Raw genomic sequence first — 17,156 nt, 5'->3', positions numbered from 1 at the left:
AACTACATCTTAAATGTGACCTATTATACTTCCTTGATAATGTCTATGGGACATACACACATGCTCATTAAATGTTTTGCACATTCTTAGATCATGAGATTTTAGTCTGGTCAGTTTTGCCTATTTTGAGCTCCTTTCAGAATGAGCTGTCTTGTCGGCCCACAACTTAATGTTTACACTTGCACATGAAAATGGCTGCTAACAGATGTGCAATTGTACAACTGTACATCTTTGGCTCTGAGCCAGACCCAAAACCAAAAGAAGAGCTTCCTGCACAACTAATAAGAATGCAGAAAGAGGGCAGCACTGAGACGGTCTTAGGCCAAATGTTGCAGAATTACATGGACGTGTTGTAGAGCGACAGGCTACTAGAGTTTAATACAAAACTTTAAGAAAATAACAAACAACCAAATTACATTCGAGCGTCTCTATTTTTTATTGAGAATTGTTTTGGTGGCTGTGGTCGGTGATCTCATGTTTCGTTTGAAATTGTGGCGTTATTGTGATGTAGCAGTGGAAAGACGAAGCACAGGAACTGCTGGCTGAAGCAAGTAAAGTCCTGTCTGAGTCCACCAGGCTGTGTCTGCAACACAACCTACCCTCCGCCATCTTGGCCGAGGCCTCCTTTCATATATTGGACTGTATTGGGCAGTCTGACCCTACAGAGACCGGTCAATACCTCGCCCTTTTTCAGGTACTGCACTGCCGCAGGTTGACTGAGCATCACATAGTACATGTCTCTAATTGTTGGAATAATTATAAGATGCATATAGCCTGAATTAAATGCAAACAGCCGTTATGACGCATCATATTGTCCCTTAATGAAATCATTGGTCTAACTCCTTTTTCCCAGAGCTGCTGCACTGTTGCCATGGTGGCCGAACTCCTGAGCTGTGCCTGCGCTGACACCTCTGTGTCCCAGCTCTCAGCTCTGCTCAGCCTCCACAGGAATCTGTTCGTCTCCCAGGAAAAGAGATCCAGCAGCATGCTGAAAAGATCGGAGGAACAGCTCCTCCACCTCTTCAAGGTACAGGGTCACTAAGCACCCCTCATGATTTATAGATGCTGTCACACGCACTCCACTAAACTTTCTTCATGGGTGGCATAATGTTGGTGCTACTATGATGTTTGCTTCTAATCTGCAGAAGGGGTTTTAAATCACATAAACCAACTGGCTGCAAATATATTTAATTATAAATTTCAGTCATGTCAACAAACTGGTTTCTGCAAAGATGCTGCAGACTTTAAAACACAACAGGATGCATGTTAGCTATTGACTAATGATAGTGAAATCCTTGCAGTATCACATTTTTAATGTCAATTTTATAGGAACGTATAAATATACTTTGCTGTTCTTTCGCTTTGCTTTTTTAAAATTTATAATAAAAGAGTCTTTCATTTCTAAAGAGTCTTTATAAAATAAAAGGTCAAATGTTACACCACATAACTCAAGACAGTTATGTTATCGGGCACACTTTTTCACCAGCCATCTTTTGTCGATCAACTGTTCTTCGATTAAATCTTTTTCTCGCGTTATATTGAAAACGAAATTACTATGGTCTTAACTCTAAACTCTAAAACCTGAATTTAACTGAAAGTTGCAGGAACTTTGCCAAACATATACATCCACATAGAAACTAATTTTTCTTCTCATCTGAAATCCTGAAATTGCATTTTTATGCAGGCCTTCCATCATCTGTCCATTATTCCCAACCACCTGGACATCCTGTCCAACATCCTTCCCAACATGAACATCTTGTTGCTTCAGCACTCCAATGACGGGTAAATCTTTTGCTCTCAGTTGCTTTAAGTCAGTTTTTACCCAGTTAAACATTTCCATTTATACATGGGTTTTATTTTGTTTTAGCTCTGAACTCTATGGGGGCTTCTATGAGACAACCAAAGCTCCAGAACATCCAAAAGCAAAGACTTCACCTCAAACAGGTTTCCTAATTTCCATCCTTTAATTATTGCAAAAGAAGACAATCTCAAAGGAAGATGTGCCAAATTATTTTTTGTACGCTAAGAAAACAAAATCATGCTTTCCCTTTGACCTCTTCCCCACTGGATGTGACAGCGAGTAGCTTACACAATTTATTGATTGTTTTATGTGACCTAGCTGCTGTGTTGGAATTGAGAATGTGTTGTGGCTGGAGAGCAAAGAGAAGTTCATTAAGCAGAGAAGGCATTGAGGCAAAAACATCAGACACATGAAGAGAGAGAGAGAGAAATGCAGACGGAGCTCAGGGGGACCAATTACAAAGCCTGCATGTTTATGTGAGTGTGCATGTCTGACTGTTAGTCACTTGTGTTGTTGCAGGTCTGGTGCCACGCTCGCAGGTGGCAAAGGTTTCAGTCTGCCCGCAGGCACTGGGGGCACTTAGGGAGCAGACTCGGGTCTTTGGCCTGGAGAACAAACATTCAGTCCTGAAGGATGAATCCAGCCAGCTGGAGACGTCCGAGGTGCATCAGGTATCGCTGAGGCTTTTCTTTGGCCGTGTATTAAACAGATCAGCCCTTATATAAACAAGCTTACTCTGGTGTAATTCTTATCTCAAACATGTTTTTACCTAATGGGGAAACTTGGGACAGCTCATTTTTATTACCAAACTTCATGTAGCTGAATAGGATAGTAATCAGCAGTGACAAGCAATAAATTCTGAATAACAATAAAGAAAACTGCCTTCACTGTCTGTCTTGTTCTCACACACAGAACACGACGAGAGACAGAGAGTTGGAGCTTCACTTCGGAGAAATAGTAGAAAAAATGGAGGCCTATTTGAATCCTCTTCTGTCTCAGTTTGATTTCCCTTTCACCAGGTGACCTACAAAAATATTTATATACTTCTTGTCGTATCACAACTACAAACTTCAATGTTTCTCATTGAGTTTTTAATTTGAAAAACAAACATAAGGTGCTGTGTAATTGTGAATTTTAGGGAAATATAAGCATCCTTTTAAACATTTACAGTGAGTAAGAATCTGAAAAGTGTCGGGTGCATTTGTATTCACCAGATTAGTTGTTGCTGTTGAAAACCATGTATTTTCCTTCCACTTGGCTTGTTGTGTAAAATCTCATTAAAATACACTGAAGTCTGTGGTTGAAAATCTCATAAAGTCCAAGTGGGTTTACAGAAGACACTTGAAGTGCCAGTGGGAAGTTTTCAAACCCTTTAACCAGATTAAGCATCATAGTTTTAAAAGATCTGATCAGAGGACTGTTTCTTTTGATAAATATCATTTGTGTCTTTTAGTGACATCCAGGTTTAAGGCAGACATGACTGATGAAAGGAATACATTACATTGTCTGTTATCTATGGCTTGTAAGATGGGGAGCCATATTTTTGGAAGACTGGCAGCATTTTCAACTTTTTGTAACAAATTCTTGAAATGCAACATGAAAATCTGCATTTTGAAATGACTGCTTTATGTGTATTATAAAATAACATCACACGTAAAATTCATCGAGCTTGAAGAAATTCAGAAAAGGTTCTGCTGGCACTTTTTAGCGTTCTAAAGAGTATTTTTCTGTTTCTGCTTATTGTGATCCCTATAAATGCTTTATTCTGCATTTCTGTCAGGAATATAAATATTTGTCTTCCTTATTCTTCCATCAGGTCCCAGACTATCACTCCACCCATCTCTGACAACGAGCATAAGCATGTAAAAGAAGAAAAATGTAGCTTAGGTAAAGTGTTTAGTGCCACTTGTATTTAGCCTCTTTCAAATACAACATCATGTGAAATAAGTTTCTCCTAAGACAATCTGAAAGGTGATATTGTTGCTATACATGTGCCAATATGTTAACATTGAATGTTGATGACTAATAGGACTCTGCCAAAGTCACAACAGAGAGTTACTACTGTGTTACTACTTTATAAATACAATTTTTAAAGTCATAAAACATATTTGAAATGTTTTTCTTGCAGTTGACAGTGGAGAACATTTGGTGGTCCTCGCTGACAGGAAGTTGCTCGAGTTGCCTCTGGAAGCGCTGCCTCTCCTTCAAAAGGAAGGCCTGGCTTCTGTGTCTCGAGACTTTTCTCTGCAGCTTTTCTTCAGTCGTCTCAGTAGAGAACAAATCCTGAAAGGTATGAAAGATACATAGAGAATAGATTTCAGTGCTGGTTTAAGATGCTGGCACAGTTTCAGAAGCTTGTGTCACTTCCAAGATGGCACTGCATTTAGCTCGACATGCCTTCCTTAACTCTGACCAGGTTCCTGGTCATGTGTTCCTCTCTCACATGTTTGCTGCTTGGCCTGTGGGAAATTGTAAACAGGAGATCTTTTGGCTTTTTTTTTTTTTTTTTTTTTTTGCTTAATCAGTAAAATCGTCATTTGAAAACTGCATTTTTTAATTATTTAGGCATTTTTTTGTTTGATTTTGAAGTCTGTTTGATAATCTTAACCATGACAAGAAAAGAAAAACCTTAATAAATATGTAAATGAGACATAGTACTTTTGCATCGTGGTATTTCCTGTTAAGCAATAAATATAAACTGTATTATTTTGTAAGAAACTCTCTCCTTAGACCCAGAGAGACTGTTTTCACTTTACTTTTAGACATAGAACAGTTCCAGTGAATAAACTAATCGGATTCAGAGTTTCAGACTGTGTAGTCAGTAATCAGCATTTGAATGTACTACCAAAAAGTTGATAACTTGTTTCAGTAACTGGGAGCTCGGTATAAAAACATTTTGGACTTTAAAATACCCATTACTACCAGTAAGAACTCCTGTGACAAACTAAGCTGAAGTGTTTCACCGTCGGCTGAATAATTACTGATCTCGAATCTTAGTGAGAAGTTCATCTTGACATGTGCAAAGTATGCTCTGAACACATTTACATGACTGTGTGTGAGAGAATGCAACAAATTATGCAACATTGCAGCATCATCAATCATGCATTTCAGTCTTATCTGATGCAATCTCTGCGAAACATTTTCATATGTTTTGGCTTATTTGGACACCAATTATAGTTTTAAGGGTTATTATTCATTCTGTGTATGTTTTCAGTATTGGTAACACACTGCATAAATGAACAATTATAACTGAAGCTACTTGTTATCTCTGTTTGTAGACAGGTTGTTTGTTGACAGGTTGTAAAGACTAATGAAGTGATTTTTTATTAAATTTAAGCGAAATATTTTTTCCCAGTTTGTTTTTAAACTTTTATTCTAGACATATTTCTGTAAAGCCACTTCCCAAATATGAAACAGCTTTACATAATGCTTTAGGTCCTTTAGGCAACATGTTAATAGATGTAGAATACGAAGCAGGTGGAATACAAGCTCCCATCCTGCAGATATCTGCACCACTGGAAAGTTTGGATCTTAAAATGCTAACAGTGAAGGTGTATGTGTGTGTGACTTAACAGTTAGAAAAATTACAAGCTTTATCCATCATCCTGTGTTTGTGTATTTATCAATCACTATCTAAATGCGACATAAATGACAAAGTTGTCATTGTTATTTTGTTTTTTTTTGTTTGTTTTTTCCCACAAAGTTAGATAGATGGCACAATCTAAAATCTATCTTCTTTTAGGAATTTATAAAACTAAATACACAAGATTATTAGTTTATATCTTTATGTATAATGTATTCTCTATACTGTTGCATCCACAAGTGAAAAATAATCATACTTTATTAAACAAGAAAATTTTACAATTGCATTTCTTAGTGTATCTATTTAAACAATTTAGACAGTTTTAATGAAATTAAATATAAAGAGTGAAGTGAAGAATCTGTTTTAAGTTTCAGAGGAAGATGGAGGCAGCCTCCTGCAGACTACCTTTACCAACACTCCTAAATAAATGCCACTGACTTTGCAAATACATTCTAAGGAAGATGTTTTCCGTCTTTAATCTGTCCAAAAGCTGTGTAAACTAGCCTGCAGACAAGTGTGTGTATTAACTCTGCTTCCTGTTTGTTGTAGTTGAAAGTGACAGCAAAAAGGAGACCAAGACCAAAGGTGGCAAGGGAGCTCAGAAGAAGGGAGTTAAAGGCAAAGCCATCAAAGTGAGTTTGCTAAATTAATCCAGGCCTGCCAGATACAGACAGTAATATAACTTTTCCCTGCTGTCAGCGTTGCCACTTATTTAACTTCCTTACGCCTGCCTTTTAAGTTCAGCTTTTCAATCAATTACATAATGTGTTTTCATAAAGATCTTGTTTGGAGCCTCAAAGAATGTTTACGAATGATGTCATGCACTAGTTTTATGTTTGTTTTTTCATTTCCGCTGTTTTTCCCTTTGAGTTCTTTAACTCTAACCTTTAGTGTGGTAGTACTTGCATATTGCCTCATGTTATACTGACAGATGTTATAGATGTTTGTGCATATGTGCAATGCATCAGTCGATACCTTGTTTTGAAATTCAGTGTGTGTTGTGCCACCTGTATGTGTTTTTGTGCTGTATGTGTTAATAGCTTGTTGTTTACACAGACACCTGTCAATCCTGTGTTGCCTTCCTACACATTCACAATGGACACAACAAACTTGAAATGTATCCTTTCTGATGAAGCTGAACTTTTACAAAACATTACATGTGACTTTATATTTAGAAATGTTTCTAAGGTAAGGACATTTCTATATTGATTTTTACATTTTCAGGAAAAATTAATTTAGCATGAATGAAGAACAGAGACATCTTCTACTGTCTTTCATGTTATATGTCTTTGCACACGTTTGATGAACCAGGCATCCAGTAAATTATAAGTTGAACAAATAAGTTGTTTCCATTTTTTCTTTTAATATCAAGAAAAATTTAAACAATTCCCTCTTTTATATACACTTAAAACCAAATTCATCTATTTGTCTGGTGGATTTAGGTTTAATGTGGTCTTTCAGCTTTACCAAGATGTTTCTTCTTTCTGGATTTACTATAAATATTTTTGAAAAAGCCCAGCCAGATTTCCAACTTGATCAAAAATGATTTGGACGGAGCCAAAGATTGGGGTCATGGTGAGATTTCACATTTTACGCTAATCAAGTAAATATGTTATCAAAATACCAGAAACATCTAAGAAGCTGTTCATAAATCAAAAGAACTGTCCTACTGTTGTAGTGCCAACAAATATTTCATCTACACTTATATAGTTGTATGTACAGTTTACCCCCAAATTATTGGTTTGTCTCGTATTTTTAGAGTAAAATCATTTTTCTTCAACCAACCTATTTGTTCAAAAGATGATAAAAACAGCTGAAGGAATATCAATTTATCAATATCTTTTTTATCTCATGTCAAAAGTAACCCATTCTCCTTTCAATAATCAGTGGAAAAATCATTCTTGGCATCCCAGAAATCAAACTTTTTCATAATTGAGTGTTTCCAAGAGTATTTTTATTTTCGGTGATGAGATCCATCTCTTTGAGGTTGGAATGCCTCAAGCTTGTGCCATAACTGCCTCTCTGTAAACACAGAGTATATGCATGCATTTATTAAGCATACACTGCTTAATAAATGTCTCTCACCCCCCAAAACTAGTTCAGTGTTAAGTATGAAGTGTTTAAATGAAGTTTGTCATATTTTTACCTTAAAATACCTTTTAAAGATATTGTTGACCCTTACAAGGAAGGCCAGGGTGGTAAGAAAACTAATAATAATAATAATAACACTATGACAAGACTAAGGGTGTATGTCTGAATGTATGCTCTGTAAAAGAATGTGTTTTCTTTCGGAGGCATCATCTTCCAGCATGTTAGAGAGTAATCGCTGTAAAAAATCTACTACTCATACTACTATTTATGATAGACAGAATAACTACAGAATTAACATTTTAAGATGTCTTCATAGTGATTAGCATTAGAAAATGTTGACTCCTACTTTAAAGCTGAGATTTACTAAAGTTAGCCAGCGTTTCAGGATCTGGCATTTTCCATCACAGAAGCTGAATGTTCAAAAAGATAAAAGAGCAACTTTAATGAGCTCTGTGTTTCTGTTATCTGCTGAAGTTTCACTGTCTGAAAGCCGCAGTCTGACATGACTCCACAGAAAACTGATTTCTGTTAACTTTGTGTTTCCTCTGACTTCATTTCTAATCTCTGATCATACAATTTGGAAACTTTGATCTGTTTCAGTCACTAAAAGCAATCAAACCAAAAAGTCTTGCTGTTCGTGCCACCTGTAGCGCTTGGGTATGTTTGTGTGTACTGATCAGAAAAAGATGTTTTCAGTTTCCAACCAACCTTTCACCGATCTGGGTCATTCAAGCTGAAAATCATCCTGATTTGCCAATTTCTCTTTCTGTCTCCAGTAGTGAGCATCATTAGATAAAAGTAACTTAATTCCTTAGTTTTTCATCTTGATGTTGAGAGGCCAGATGAGACCAGCTTGACTTGTTTTCATGATCTGGTTCTGGTGGGTAATGGTCACCCAGGTTTGCAACTTCAGGATCAGATTCATATTTGCTGCACTCAACTTGTTCAAAATGTTATTTTCATTAAGCAAACATTGGAAGCATGAACATTTAAACAGTATTGTGTGGTTTGCAGATTAGAGATACAAGGTACTGTATCTAAACTTTGTTTTTTTTTTCTTTTTAACACAGAAAGGGCCAAACTGACTTCAACAATGAAGGAGGTTTTAGAACACCACAAGCATCATCTCCCTCATCTGTGGAAGAACTTCTTCAGCAGACCCAGGTTTGAAACCTTTTACTGAGATTATCTGTAACATATAAAGTAGAACGACACTTGCTCTCCACTAACAAATGTTTACATATGTTAAGTATTTTCGAGATGGAGCAGGTCCTGTCCAAGTGCAGTGCCTTCATCTACATGGGGATGGATCCACTGCTGGTGAGCATTCCACCTGCCAAAGTCGCAGCCTTCAATCTAACAGGTATTGGACCCAGAACATTTCAGTTCATAATTTTTCCTCTGTGTTTATGACAATAGAAATGTATTGCAAATGTGGGAGATCAGTGATTAAATATCTTGACTTGAGGTGCTCTGTATGAACCAAAAGCATAAACAAAAATAATGCAAACAACAAGGATGAGTTTAGCTGAACTATGTATGTATTAGATTTAATGAAATAACTCATGTTTAGTAATAGAATAACTGAATGCTAAAGAATGAACTAATTAAATCTAAAGTAAATCTGCAAGCTCTCCACTTCGTAAGAAAACTTAATTCAGACATGACAATCTTACATTGACATGGTGCATAAAGCATGCAAACATGAATATCCCTAGAATGTGCAAAGTCCAGCCATTGTATTTCTCAAATTTTAAATATGCTTGTTAGTGGTGTGAGGAAGTGAAGACCTCTTATTGTTTACCGTTTTAAGCAGAAGGTCAAACTGATGTGGTTTTAAGACATGAGGTTTTTCCTTTACATTGTCAAGTTTGCTCTGCTAAAAAATAACTGGAGAATACAGATTTATCATCTGCAAAGAACGACTTGTGCCCTTGTTGCTGCTGCATGTAATTAGTTATTTAAGGATTTATAATATTTTTAACCTTAATTTCTCAAGATGAAACATTCCCAACACTTGGTACAGCAACATGCTTTAAGCAAATAAGAACAGAAAGCAAGACTAATTTCTGTTGAATTTATATGACAGTTTGATAAATCTGTCCTTTTAGCAAGCACATCATTTAAACATCTGTGGTTTAGATTTTATGTTAATATACATAAACTTCTATTTTTTATCAAGAAGTGTTCAAATCTGTTTTTTCATTTAGTTTTACTACCTGAAGCAGACGTGGTTCTTGGTTCTTCAGATTTTTAATCCCTTTAACAACTGTTGACGGCGTTCATTAAAAAATTAAAAAACATCCTCGAAACTTTCACCTTGTTTTATTGAGCTTAATAACACCATGGAAATGTTTAAAAAAACATTTAAAATTGAGATTCACTGTGAAAATCAAAATTTCTCTCTGTCCCAAAGCTTCAAACAAGATTTCAAAATAAAGATTTACCTGTTAGAACCTGATAGCTATCAAAAAGCCTCAAAAAATGATCACAGCATCAAATAAAGATAGTCTACAAATATTTCTAATTTTCCAGAGTGATTGGCATAGTGTCAGGCCTGACTGGCTTGTTGCCGCAGGCCGGACACATGGGCCACCCAGCAGTCTGGCGTTAGTGCTGCTAACTATAGTGTGACCGTCAACATGGACTGAATTGCAGCTGTTTCTCAACAGCATACACTGTCAATATTATCTGTCTGGCAATTAGGACATGGCACAGTTAGATTATTTTTAGCCATCTGTAAATGAAATTGGTTTTATCTCAATTTCCTTAACGCTCAAAAAGCCTCAAAGGATCAGGTTTTTGTACACTATGCAGTGAAAACGTATTAGTTCACTCTAAGATTTAGGGTGATGGAGGATTTGTGATGTTTTTGTTTCTTTTTATTGAAAATAGTTTTTCTGATAATGGCGTTTGCTGTCCTCAGAGTGTCGCATGGCTCTGCTCTTTGACCGGATTCAGAGCAAAGTGAAAGTCCTCCCATCAAACAATGAAAGTCAAAAGAGGTATTTAATATTCTCAACCAATTTTTATTTTTTTCATTTAGTCTGCCCTCATCTTCATTAGTGGCTTTGTTTTTGTGTTGGCTATATTATCATTGTGTTTTTTATGTGGTTAAAAACTTGCCTTTGTCTCCTACAGTGCTGACCTGCTGACCTTGGAGAATCCCCTGGAGACCGCCCTGTTGTTGAGTTTGACTGGTGTTGGCTGCATTGTCCTCAACCAGTGGCACAACACTCTTAAACAGAAAGCACAAGATCTTACTGCTGTGCTGGACAGTACGTGTTAAATTTGTGCTTTATTTCCTCATGTTTCTGTTGCCGCTGTGCACACACCCAGGAGCTTCTCTTTGAAGGATTTCAGTGTTAGGTTGCAGCCAATCAACGTTGTAATTGCATATTTATTAGGACTCCTGGTTAAAAATAGTAAAAACCTTAAAGTTGCACTATCTAACTCACATGTGTCAAACTCAAGGTCCGCGGTCCACATGTGGCCCGCCATGTCATTTTATGTGGCCCGCCCCAGCATTTTATAGGCCAATAATTGACTTAAAATAGGTTTTGAGCACGAATTGACTACAAACTACATCTCCCACAATGCATTCCGATTGTTACCAGCCAACATTACGGCTTCTCGCCACTAGAGAGCAGCAGAGTCACCTCAAGCTGCTTATTGATTTTCCCAGCGAATAAAACTGAGACATCGACAAGCTAACATCAAAACGTCCAAGAAAAGAAAAATGGATTTACAAGTAAGACTGTGAATGAAGATGTTTGTGAGTTGGTGTCAGGGCGGCAGGTCGCGCTAGACGTTATCTTGACCGACAACATAAAAAAAAAAAATCGGTCATGTACTATTTTTATCCGTGAAATTACAATCATATTAACATCGGCTATTTAGTTGCATTTTATGCGGTTTAGTTAATATTCACCGTGAATCCAGATCCCATTACAGATTAAGCAGATAAATGTATCAACATTTTTCTCGTAGTGACAAAAACCACTGACTGAGGTCCCAATAACTTTTAATAAATTAAATTAAGCGACTTCACTTAAATTAGCATCACTTCATCCGCTGGGGTCTGAACGCACTTCCTCCTGGTTCCCATCTGCAGAAAAATCTGCGCTAATTCATCAGTCAGTTGGATCTGTCTGATCAACTGAACTTTGAGTGTTTTACCCTGTGTGGTCCGGTGTGCGCTTTTACCAGGATTTTTTTTTCTTTTTTTTTTTTTTTTTGCGTGGTTTCGCTTCTCCGAAACGGACAGATGTTACGTCTGCAGCTCCTCCAGAGCGCCGCTCTCCTGGGTAACGTGCACCCAGAAGGCTCCATTTGTTAAATCCGCTGGATGAGTTACTTCCAGCGGTTTCTAAGTCTTCGCAGTCCGCAGTGGTTGAGCAGCGGACTGCGCATGTTACAGTCTAATTAACTTTTGCATCGTCATTTATTTCCTCAAGATAAACTGCCGGCTCCTCAAATGGATTAACACAACGTTGCATTCTCTTTAGTTTTCTCTGGTCTGTAATGGAGATGTGAATTTAATGTGTCATTTCAACCAAAGGTTTGTAATGCGCTTAAAAAAAATAATAATTGGTTTTATTTTTTAAGCCATGACTCTGTACAACCATTTTGAACCATTGATTTTATTTTTGAACCATTTTTAATTTTGAGATGTTGATTTTATTTAACCATTTTTTATTTTGAAGTGTTGATTTTATTTTTGAACCCTTATTTATTGTGAAGTGTTGTTTGTATTTTTGAACCCTTATTTATTTTGAAGTGTTGATTGTCTGAAAGACCTTAGACATGAATTGCCCCATATGGGGATTGAACCGATGACCTCAGGATTGCCAGCATGGTGCTCTAACCTGCTGAGCTAACTCACCTACCTTGCAAACTGTTGAGTTTCCTTGGATTTAAGAAGAACTTACATGATCTTACCACAATGAAAATTTGATAAAGGTGCTTATATTCTAATGTTTTTCAAAACAACATACATAATATTTTATTTTCCAGAGATTTTGTATTTTGAAGTGTTGATTGTATTTTTGAACCATTATTTATTTTTGAAATGTTGATATTATTTTTGAACCATTTTTAATTTTCAAGTGTTGATTGTATTTCACAGATATTTTTTATTTTAATGTGTTAATTTTATTTTTGAACCATTTTTTATTTGTAAGTATTGATTTTATTTTATAGCCCGTTAGCCAAGTCTCTGTAGAACCATTTGTCTCTGCTAATGACATCTTTAATACAATTTTTTGATCCCAGGCTTAGTTTATGGACTATAATGTGAAACTGGACACAAGTATAAGTCTGACAGTTTGTTCACCAAGTTACTTTGCCCTCTGAGAGGATCTGTAAGTATTTGACATTGTTCCATGCCCATCGTTGACATTAGTCTCTAACAAAATGTGGATCATCTACCAGGAACACTGCAAATACCATGAGTCTCTGTAGTGTAGTGGTTATCACGTTGGCTTTACACGCAAAAGGTTTCTGGTTCAAAACCAGACAGAAACAGATTTTGCATGTTCTATTCATCACAGGTGTTTACTAAAGGTCAACAAGGGTTCTGTGGTGTCATGGTCTGTACTCTGAATCCAGGCATCTGAGTGCAAGCCTCAGTTGAAATTTCCATGCGTTGCATCTCACATCATCAACTTTGGAACCTCAAACTGAAACAAAGCAGAGAAGTTCAGTTCCTGTAGTGTAGTGGTTATCATGTTTGCTTTACACGCAAAAGGTCTCTGGTTCAAAACCAGACAGAAATGGTTTTTGTAGGTTATGCATCTCTTGGGGTGCAGTGAGACAACAAGAGCCACATGTGGACCCCCAGTATTTTATAGGCCATGGAAACTCAAATGCAATATTTAAAACTTCAATACATAAAATCAGTTATTTAACAATATGAGGTGGTGTTTAATTTATTTTTAACATTGTATTTTTATACATTTATGCTGGGGCTGCCCAAGTCTAGTTTTCCAGAGCTCCCATCTGCAGCTTTAGATGCATTCCTTCTCTAACACTCCTGGACCATTGAGTCATTATAAGCCTCTACAGAACTGAATGAGGGAAGTCAACCTTTTGTCTGGGGTGTGTTTTAGCAGGGATGCACTCCTGATTTGTACCGTCAATGTGGCGCGTTGAGGGGGGCCAATATGCTGAAGTAGCCCTCGGTGAAATTGAGTTTGACACCCCTGATCTAACTTCTATAATGTCGTGACAATATGGTGTGAGGTAGGTAGTCTGAGAAAAAATGTAACCCCTATGCCTTCTCCCAGTGCTATCTAGAAACAACCAATCACAGCCAGGAGGTGTGTCTTAGCGCTGTCAATTACACCTTCATATAGCGCTGCTCATTTTCCTCCCACTCCCCCTTTGTTAGCTGTCAAGATCCGTGTTTCTTTGTGTTTATTTTTGAGTTTTCTGTGTTCAGTCCTGTTTCCCTGTGAGTCTCTGTCCTGTCCTCCCCGTTGATTGCTCCCCAGGTGTGTCTCATTCCCTTGATTACCCCGTGTGTATTTAAACCCTCCTGTTGCCTGTGTTCCTCGTCGGGTCCTCGTCGTTTGACTACTGTGTCTTATGTTCGCGCCAGTTGTACTGCTTAGTCCTGGTTTGTGTTAGCTCTCGTCTCCCAGTCCTGTTGATCAGTTGCTACCGGTATTTGGCTGTGTGCCTGTCTCTGCCGTGCTGCCTGTGTTTGGACTGTTTGAGCATCTTCTTCATTAAATATCTTCATCATCACTATAACCTGGGTCTCAGCGTCTCTCCTCACCACCACCAACCACACCTTATGACATTAGCATTACCACCAATGATGGATAAACGGTTTTCCTGTGACAATTAATTATTTCTCCACTATTAGCAGCGAATACATGAGATTGATTGACAGCGCTGAGACGCTCCAGCTAGCTCTGGTTGGTTGTTCTTGGTAGGAACGATTCAGGAGTGATGCATTTCTTCAGATGGCGATAGCAGCTCAGGGTAAAGGTGAAGGAGTTAGACAGATTATCTGTCTCATAACGACATGGTGAGAGTTTTAACAAATATGTAAAAAAAAAACATTTTTTTAAATATAAAAGTTACAAACTGCACATTTAAATAAATTCAGATTATGCTGCATTGGTGAATTCTCCCTCTGAAAACCCGATCTTTAGTTTTAAGACAGAAGCGAAAGAGAAAAATACATTTTATGACATCTTTTTCACGGTTTTTGGGTTCTGACTTTCACATAATTTTGTTCTCTCCCTCCAGAGTTTTTCCATAGTTTGTGTCATTGTTCGTTGCAGATATGCTGAGGGTCAAAGAGACCTCTGGCCATGCAATCCATGCTTTGAAGAGACGGGAGCATACCGATATGTCACATCACAAGGTCACAGAAACATATGGTACTGTGCACTCCACTCTCAACCTCAGTCAGCCTCACACTGTCATGTCTGTTAGTTCATTATATGTTTGTGCATCACACCAAGTATAAAAGGTCTATAGACCTCTGCTAAATCCTGCCAAAACAATCTTAATTAATTATTTCAAAATTCTTTGTGCCTTTAATTTGAAAAACCAAAAATCTTTGAAGAAAAATAAAAATGCATACCTTCAAATCAACAAAATAATGCCTTTATAAAATAAATTTTAAGTTTTAGGTAAGGCCTATCTGGTATTTAGAACTAAAATTGACAGAGAATCTGTAAGATCTCCTGAAGACGGTGGGAGGGTGAGAGATTTTCTCACAGTGTAAAAAATAAAAACATTTGTAGAGAAGAGTATGCAAATTTAAGGTGTTGGATGCTGAAAACGTCTTAACAGTTACTGAAAGATGGAATTGCATCCAAATGTAGTTCAGCCAGGTATCCATCAAGCATGCGCACACACCGTTTCACATATTTTCCCTGATCAGTTGTGTGGGATAAATGTTTTTTACAGCTGGAAAAAGTTTGAATCCTTTCTGACAGTTTTATTTAATCTCTTCTACAGACCTTTTTTTATTTCTACTGTATATATGACTTCGCTCCAGAAAAGTACTTTACATAATCATTCCAGTACCAGACACTTTTTTTTTTTTTTTTTTGCAGATCAAGATCTCAGCGCTGACTCAAAGGAAAACACAGTTCAACACTCTTCAGCTCTCACCCCAGCAGCCTACAATTGCATTCTCTATGGCCTTCCCAACTACATTGTCCCATAATATACTGTAACGTCTCAATGTTTCCTCCACATTTCACAGTTCAAAATGATTGCAAGCATAAATACCTGAGAGATTTTCTTTTATTGCTTTATATGATGCAGTAAAGCTCCTGTTATATGAAGGGTTTAAAAGTTTCATTAAAGATGATCCTGGAATCTTTGCTCATGTTCTCCACTTTGCAGTTTTATTACTCAGTTCTTTTATTGTTCATATGACGCACAGCAGATGTAAAATACAATATCTAACTTTCCTCAGCTCAGAGAAATAAACTTACAGCTCTTTAAAACTCACTGTAGATGAATTTTCTTGTAATATCAAAGTTTTACACCTGAACTACAAGCTCCAACTTTGTGATAGGTCTCAGTAAGTCTCATATTGTAAAATAAAAAACACACATGTTTTGCTCAGAATGCCGATTGGCTCTGCTCTTTGACCGGATTCAGAACAAAGTTAAATGTGTTAAGTATTTTACTGTTCACTATATACAGAAGTAGTTCACACTTTTGTCATATGTAAACAGTTTTCTGCACAAATCTATTCAAATAAGCAAGGGCATAAGTGACATTAACTCTTTTTGGAAAATCTTGAATTTAGCAATGCTTTTTGGGGTTTTTTTACATGCTGGATTTAAACTTAATGTGAACTGAAACAGCATGCTCCAACCATCAACACTGGTGGATTTTGCTGATTGTTTCCCTGTGTGCTCATTTTTTTAGTTTTGTTCGGCGTTTAAGTGTGTTCATGTGGTTACCTTGGCGGTCACATGTCCTGTCATGCTTACAATTATTATATTTTAATGTTTTGTAATCTTGATTACAGAACAAACTATTCAGACTGCATTTGTAATCTGGATTACTTTGAACCAGTTTATTATCATCTCACTAATGCAGACTGAATCTAGCGTTGTGTTTTTTTTTGTTGTTGTTGTTGTTGTGTTTTTTCACTTTCATCTGTAATTGCAAAGTCAAAAACACGGAGTAAAACTGAAAAACTGCCCGATTCCAAAAGGGTCCAAGTCAGTCAGTGCAAAATTATTGATCATTTTAAAGCAAATCTTGTAATTTTGGCCATGGGATTGTTAAATCACTACAGTTTTCCTCTGCAATTAAACCTTGAACTTATTACCCATGAATTAGACTTTGATCCAGTTCACGTTAAGGATGAACTGGTACAACACTGAAGGTAAACAAGACGGATGTGACTGGTTGTGTTGCTGTCTTATTTCTAGTGAGGCATTATTAGAATTAACCGAAGACGGAAAAACAATAATGATATATTAAATTGTCACCAAAACTGGATTTTTTTGTAGTCAGTTTGTCACCTGACAGCCACGTAGAGCTCCCATTAATTGGGAGATGCTTAAGCAATCATTTAATGAAAACAAGGCTTCAAATACACATAGTTGTATTCACACATTAATTTCAATAATTTCATCTTAAAATGCAAATGTTAAAGAGCTAAATCCCTTTGAGAAAAATACGCTCTCAAAG

The 17,156-nt window shown here is 36.9% G+C and overlaps 1 protein-coding gene across 1 annotated transcript in view; it reads left to right on the top strand.

The window, feature by feature from the left end:
• Window positions 1-15,918, top strand: part of cfap46 (cilia and flagella associated protein 46) — a 53,554-nt gene extending 37,636 nt beyond the window's left edge. The window contains exons 44-60 of the mRNA XM_088013471.1: window positions 515-694; window positions 854-1,027; window positions 1,685-1,782; window positions 1,868-1,944; window positions 2,321-2,463; window positions 2,714-2,820; window positions 3,618-3,688; window positions 3,930-4,091; window positions 5,934-6,016; window positions 6,441-6,501; window positions 7,550-7,582; window positions 8,546-8,639; window positions 8,726-8,838; window positions 10,402-10,480; window positions 10,617-10,753; window positions 14,771-14,869; window positions 15,554-15,918. Of these exons, the coding sequence (XP_087869597.1) occupies window positions 515-694; window positions 854-1,027; window positions 1,685-1,782; window positions 1,868-1,944; window positions 2,321-2,463; window positions 2,714-2,820; window positions 3,618-3,688; window positions 3,930-4,091; window positions 5,934-6,016; window positions 6,441-6,501; window positions 7,550-7,582; window positions 8,546-8,639; window positions 8,726-8,838; window positions 10,402-10,480; window positions 10,617-10,753; window positions 14,771-14,869; window positions 15,554-15,666 (1,824 nt within the window). The 3' untranslated portion in view covers window positions 15,667-15,918. The remainder of the gene's footprint in view (window positions 1-514; window positions 695-853; window positions 1,028-1,684; window positions 1,783-1,867; window positions 1,945-2,320; window positions 2,464-2,713; window positions 2,821-3,617; window positions 3,689-3,929; window positions 4,092-5,933; window positions 6,017-6,440; window positions 6,502-7,549; window positions 7,583-8,545; window positions 8,640-8,725; window positions 8,839-10,401; window positions 10,481-10,616; window positions 10,754-14,770; window positions 14,870-15,553) is intronic.
• Window positions 15,919-17,156: the final 1,238 nt, after the last annotated feature.

Source organism: Poecilia mexicana, unplaced genomic scaffold (genome assembly GCF_051168715.1).
Source record: "Poecilia mexicana isolate PSO_F unplaced genomic scaffold, ASM5116871v1 scaffold_15, whole genome shotgun sequence".
NCBI classification, from domain to species: Eukaryota; Metazoa; Chordata; class Actinopteri; order Cyprinodontiformes; family Poeciliidae; genus Poecilia; species Poecilia mexicana.
Note: the sequence above shows the minus strand (reverse complement) of the source record. Positions and strands in the feature narration are given on the sequence as shown.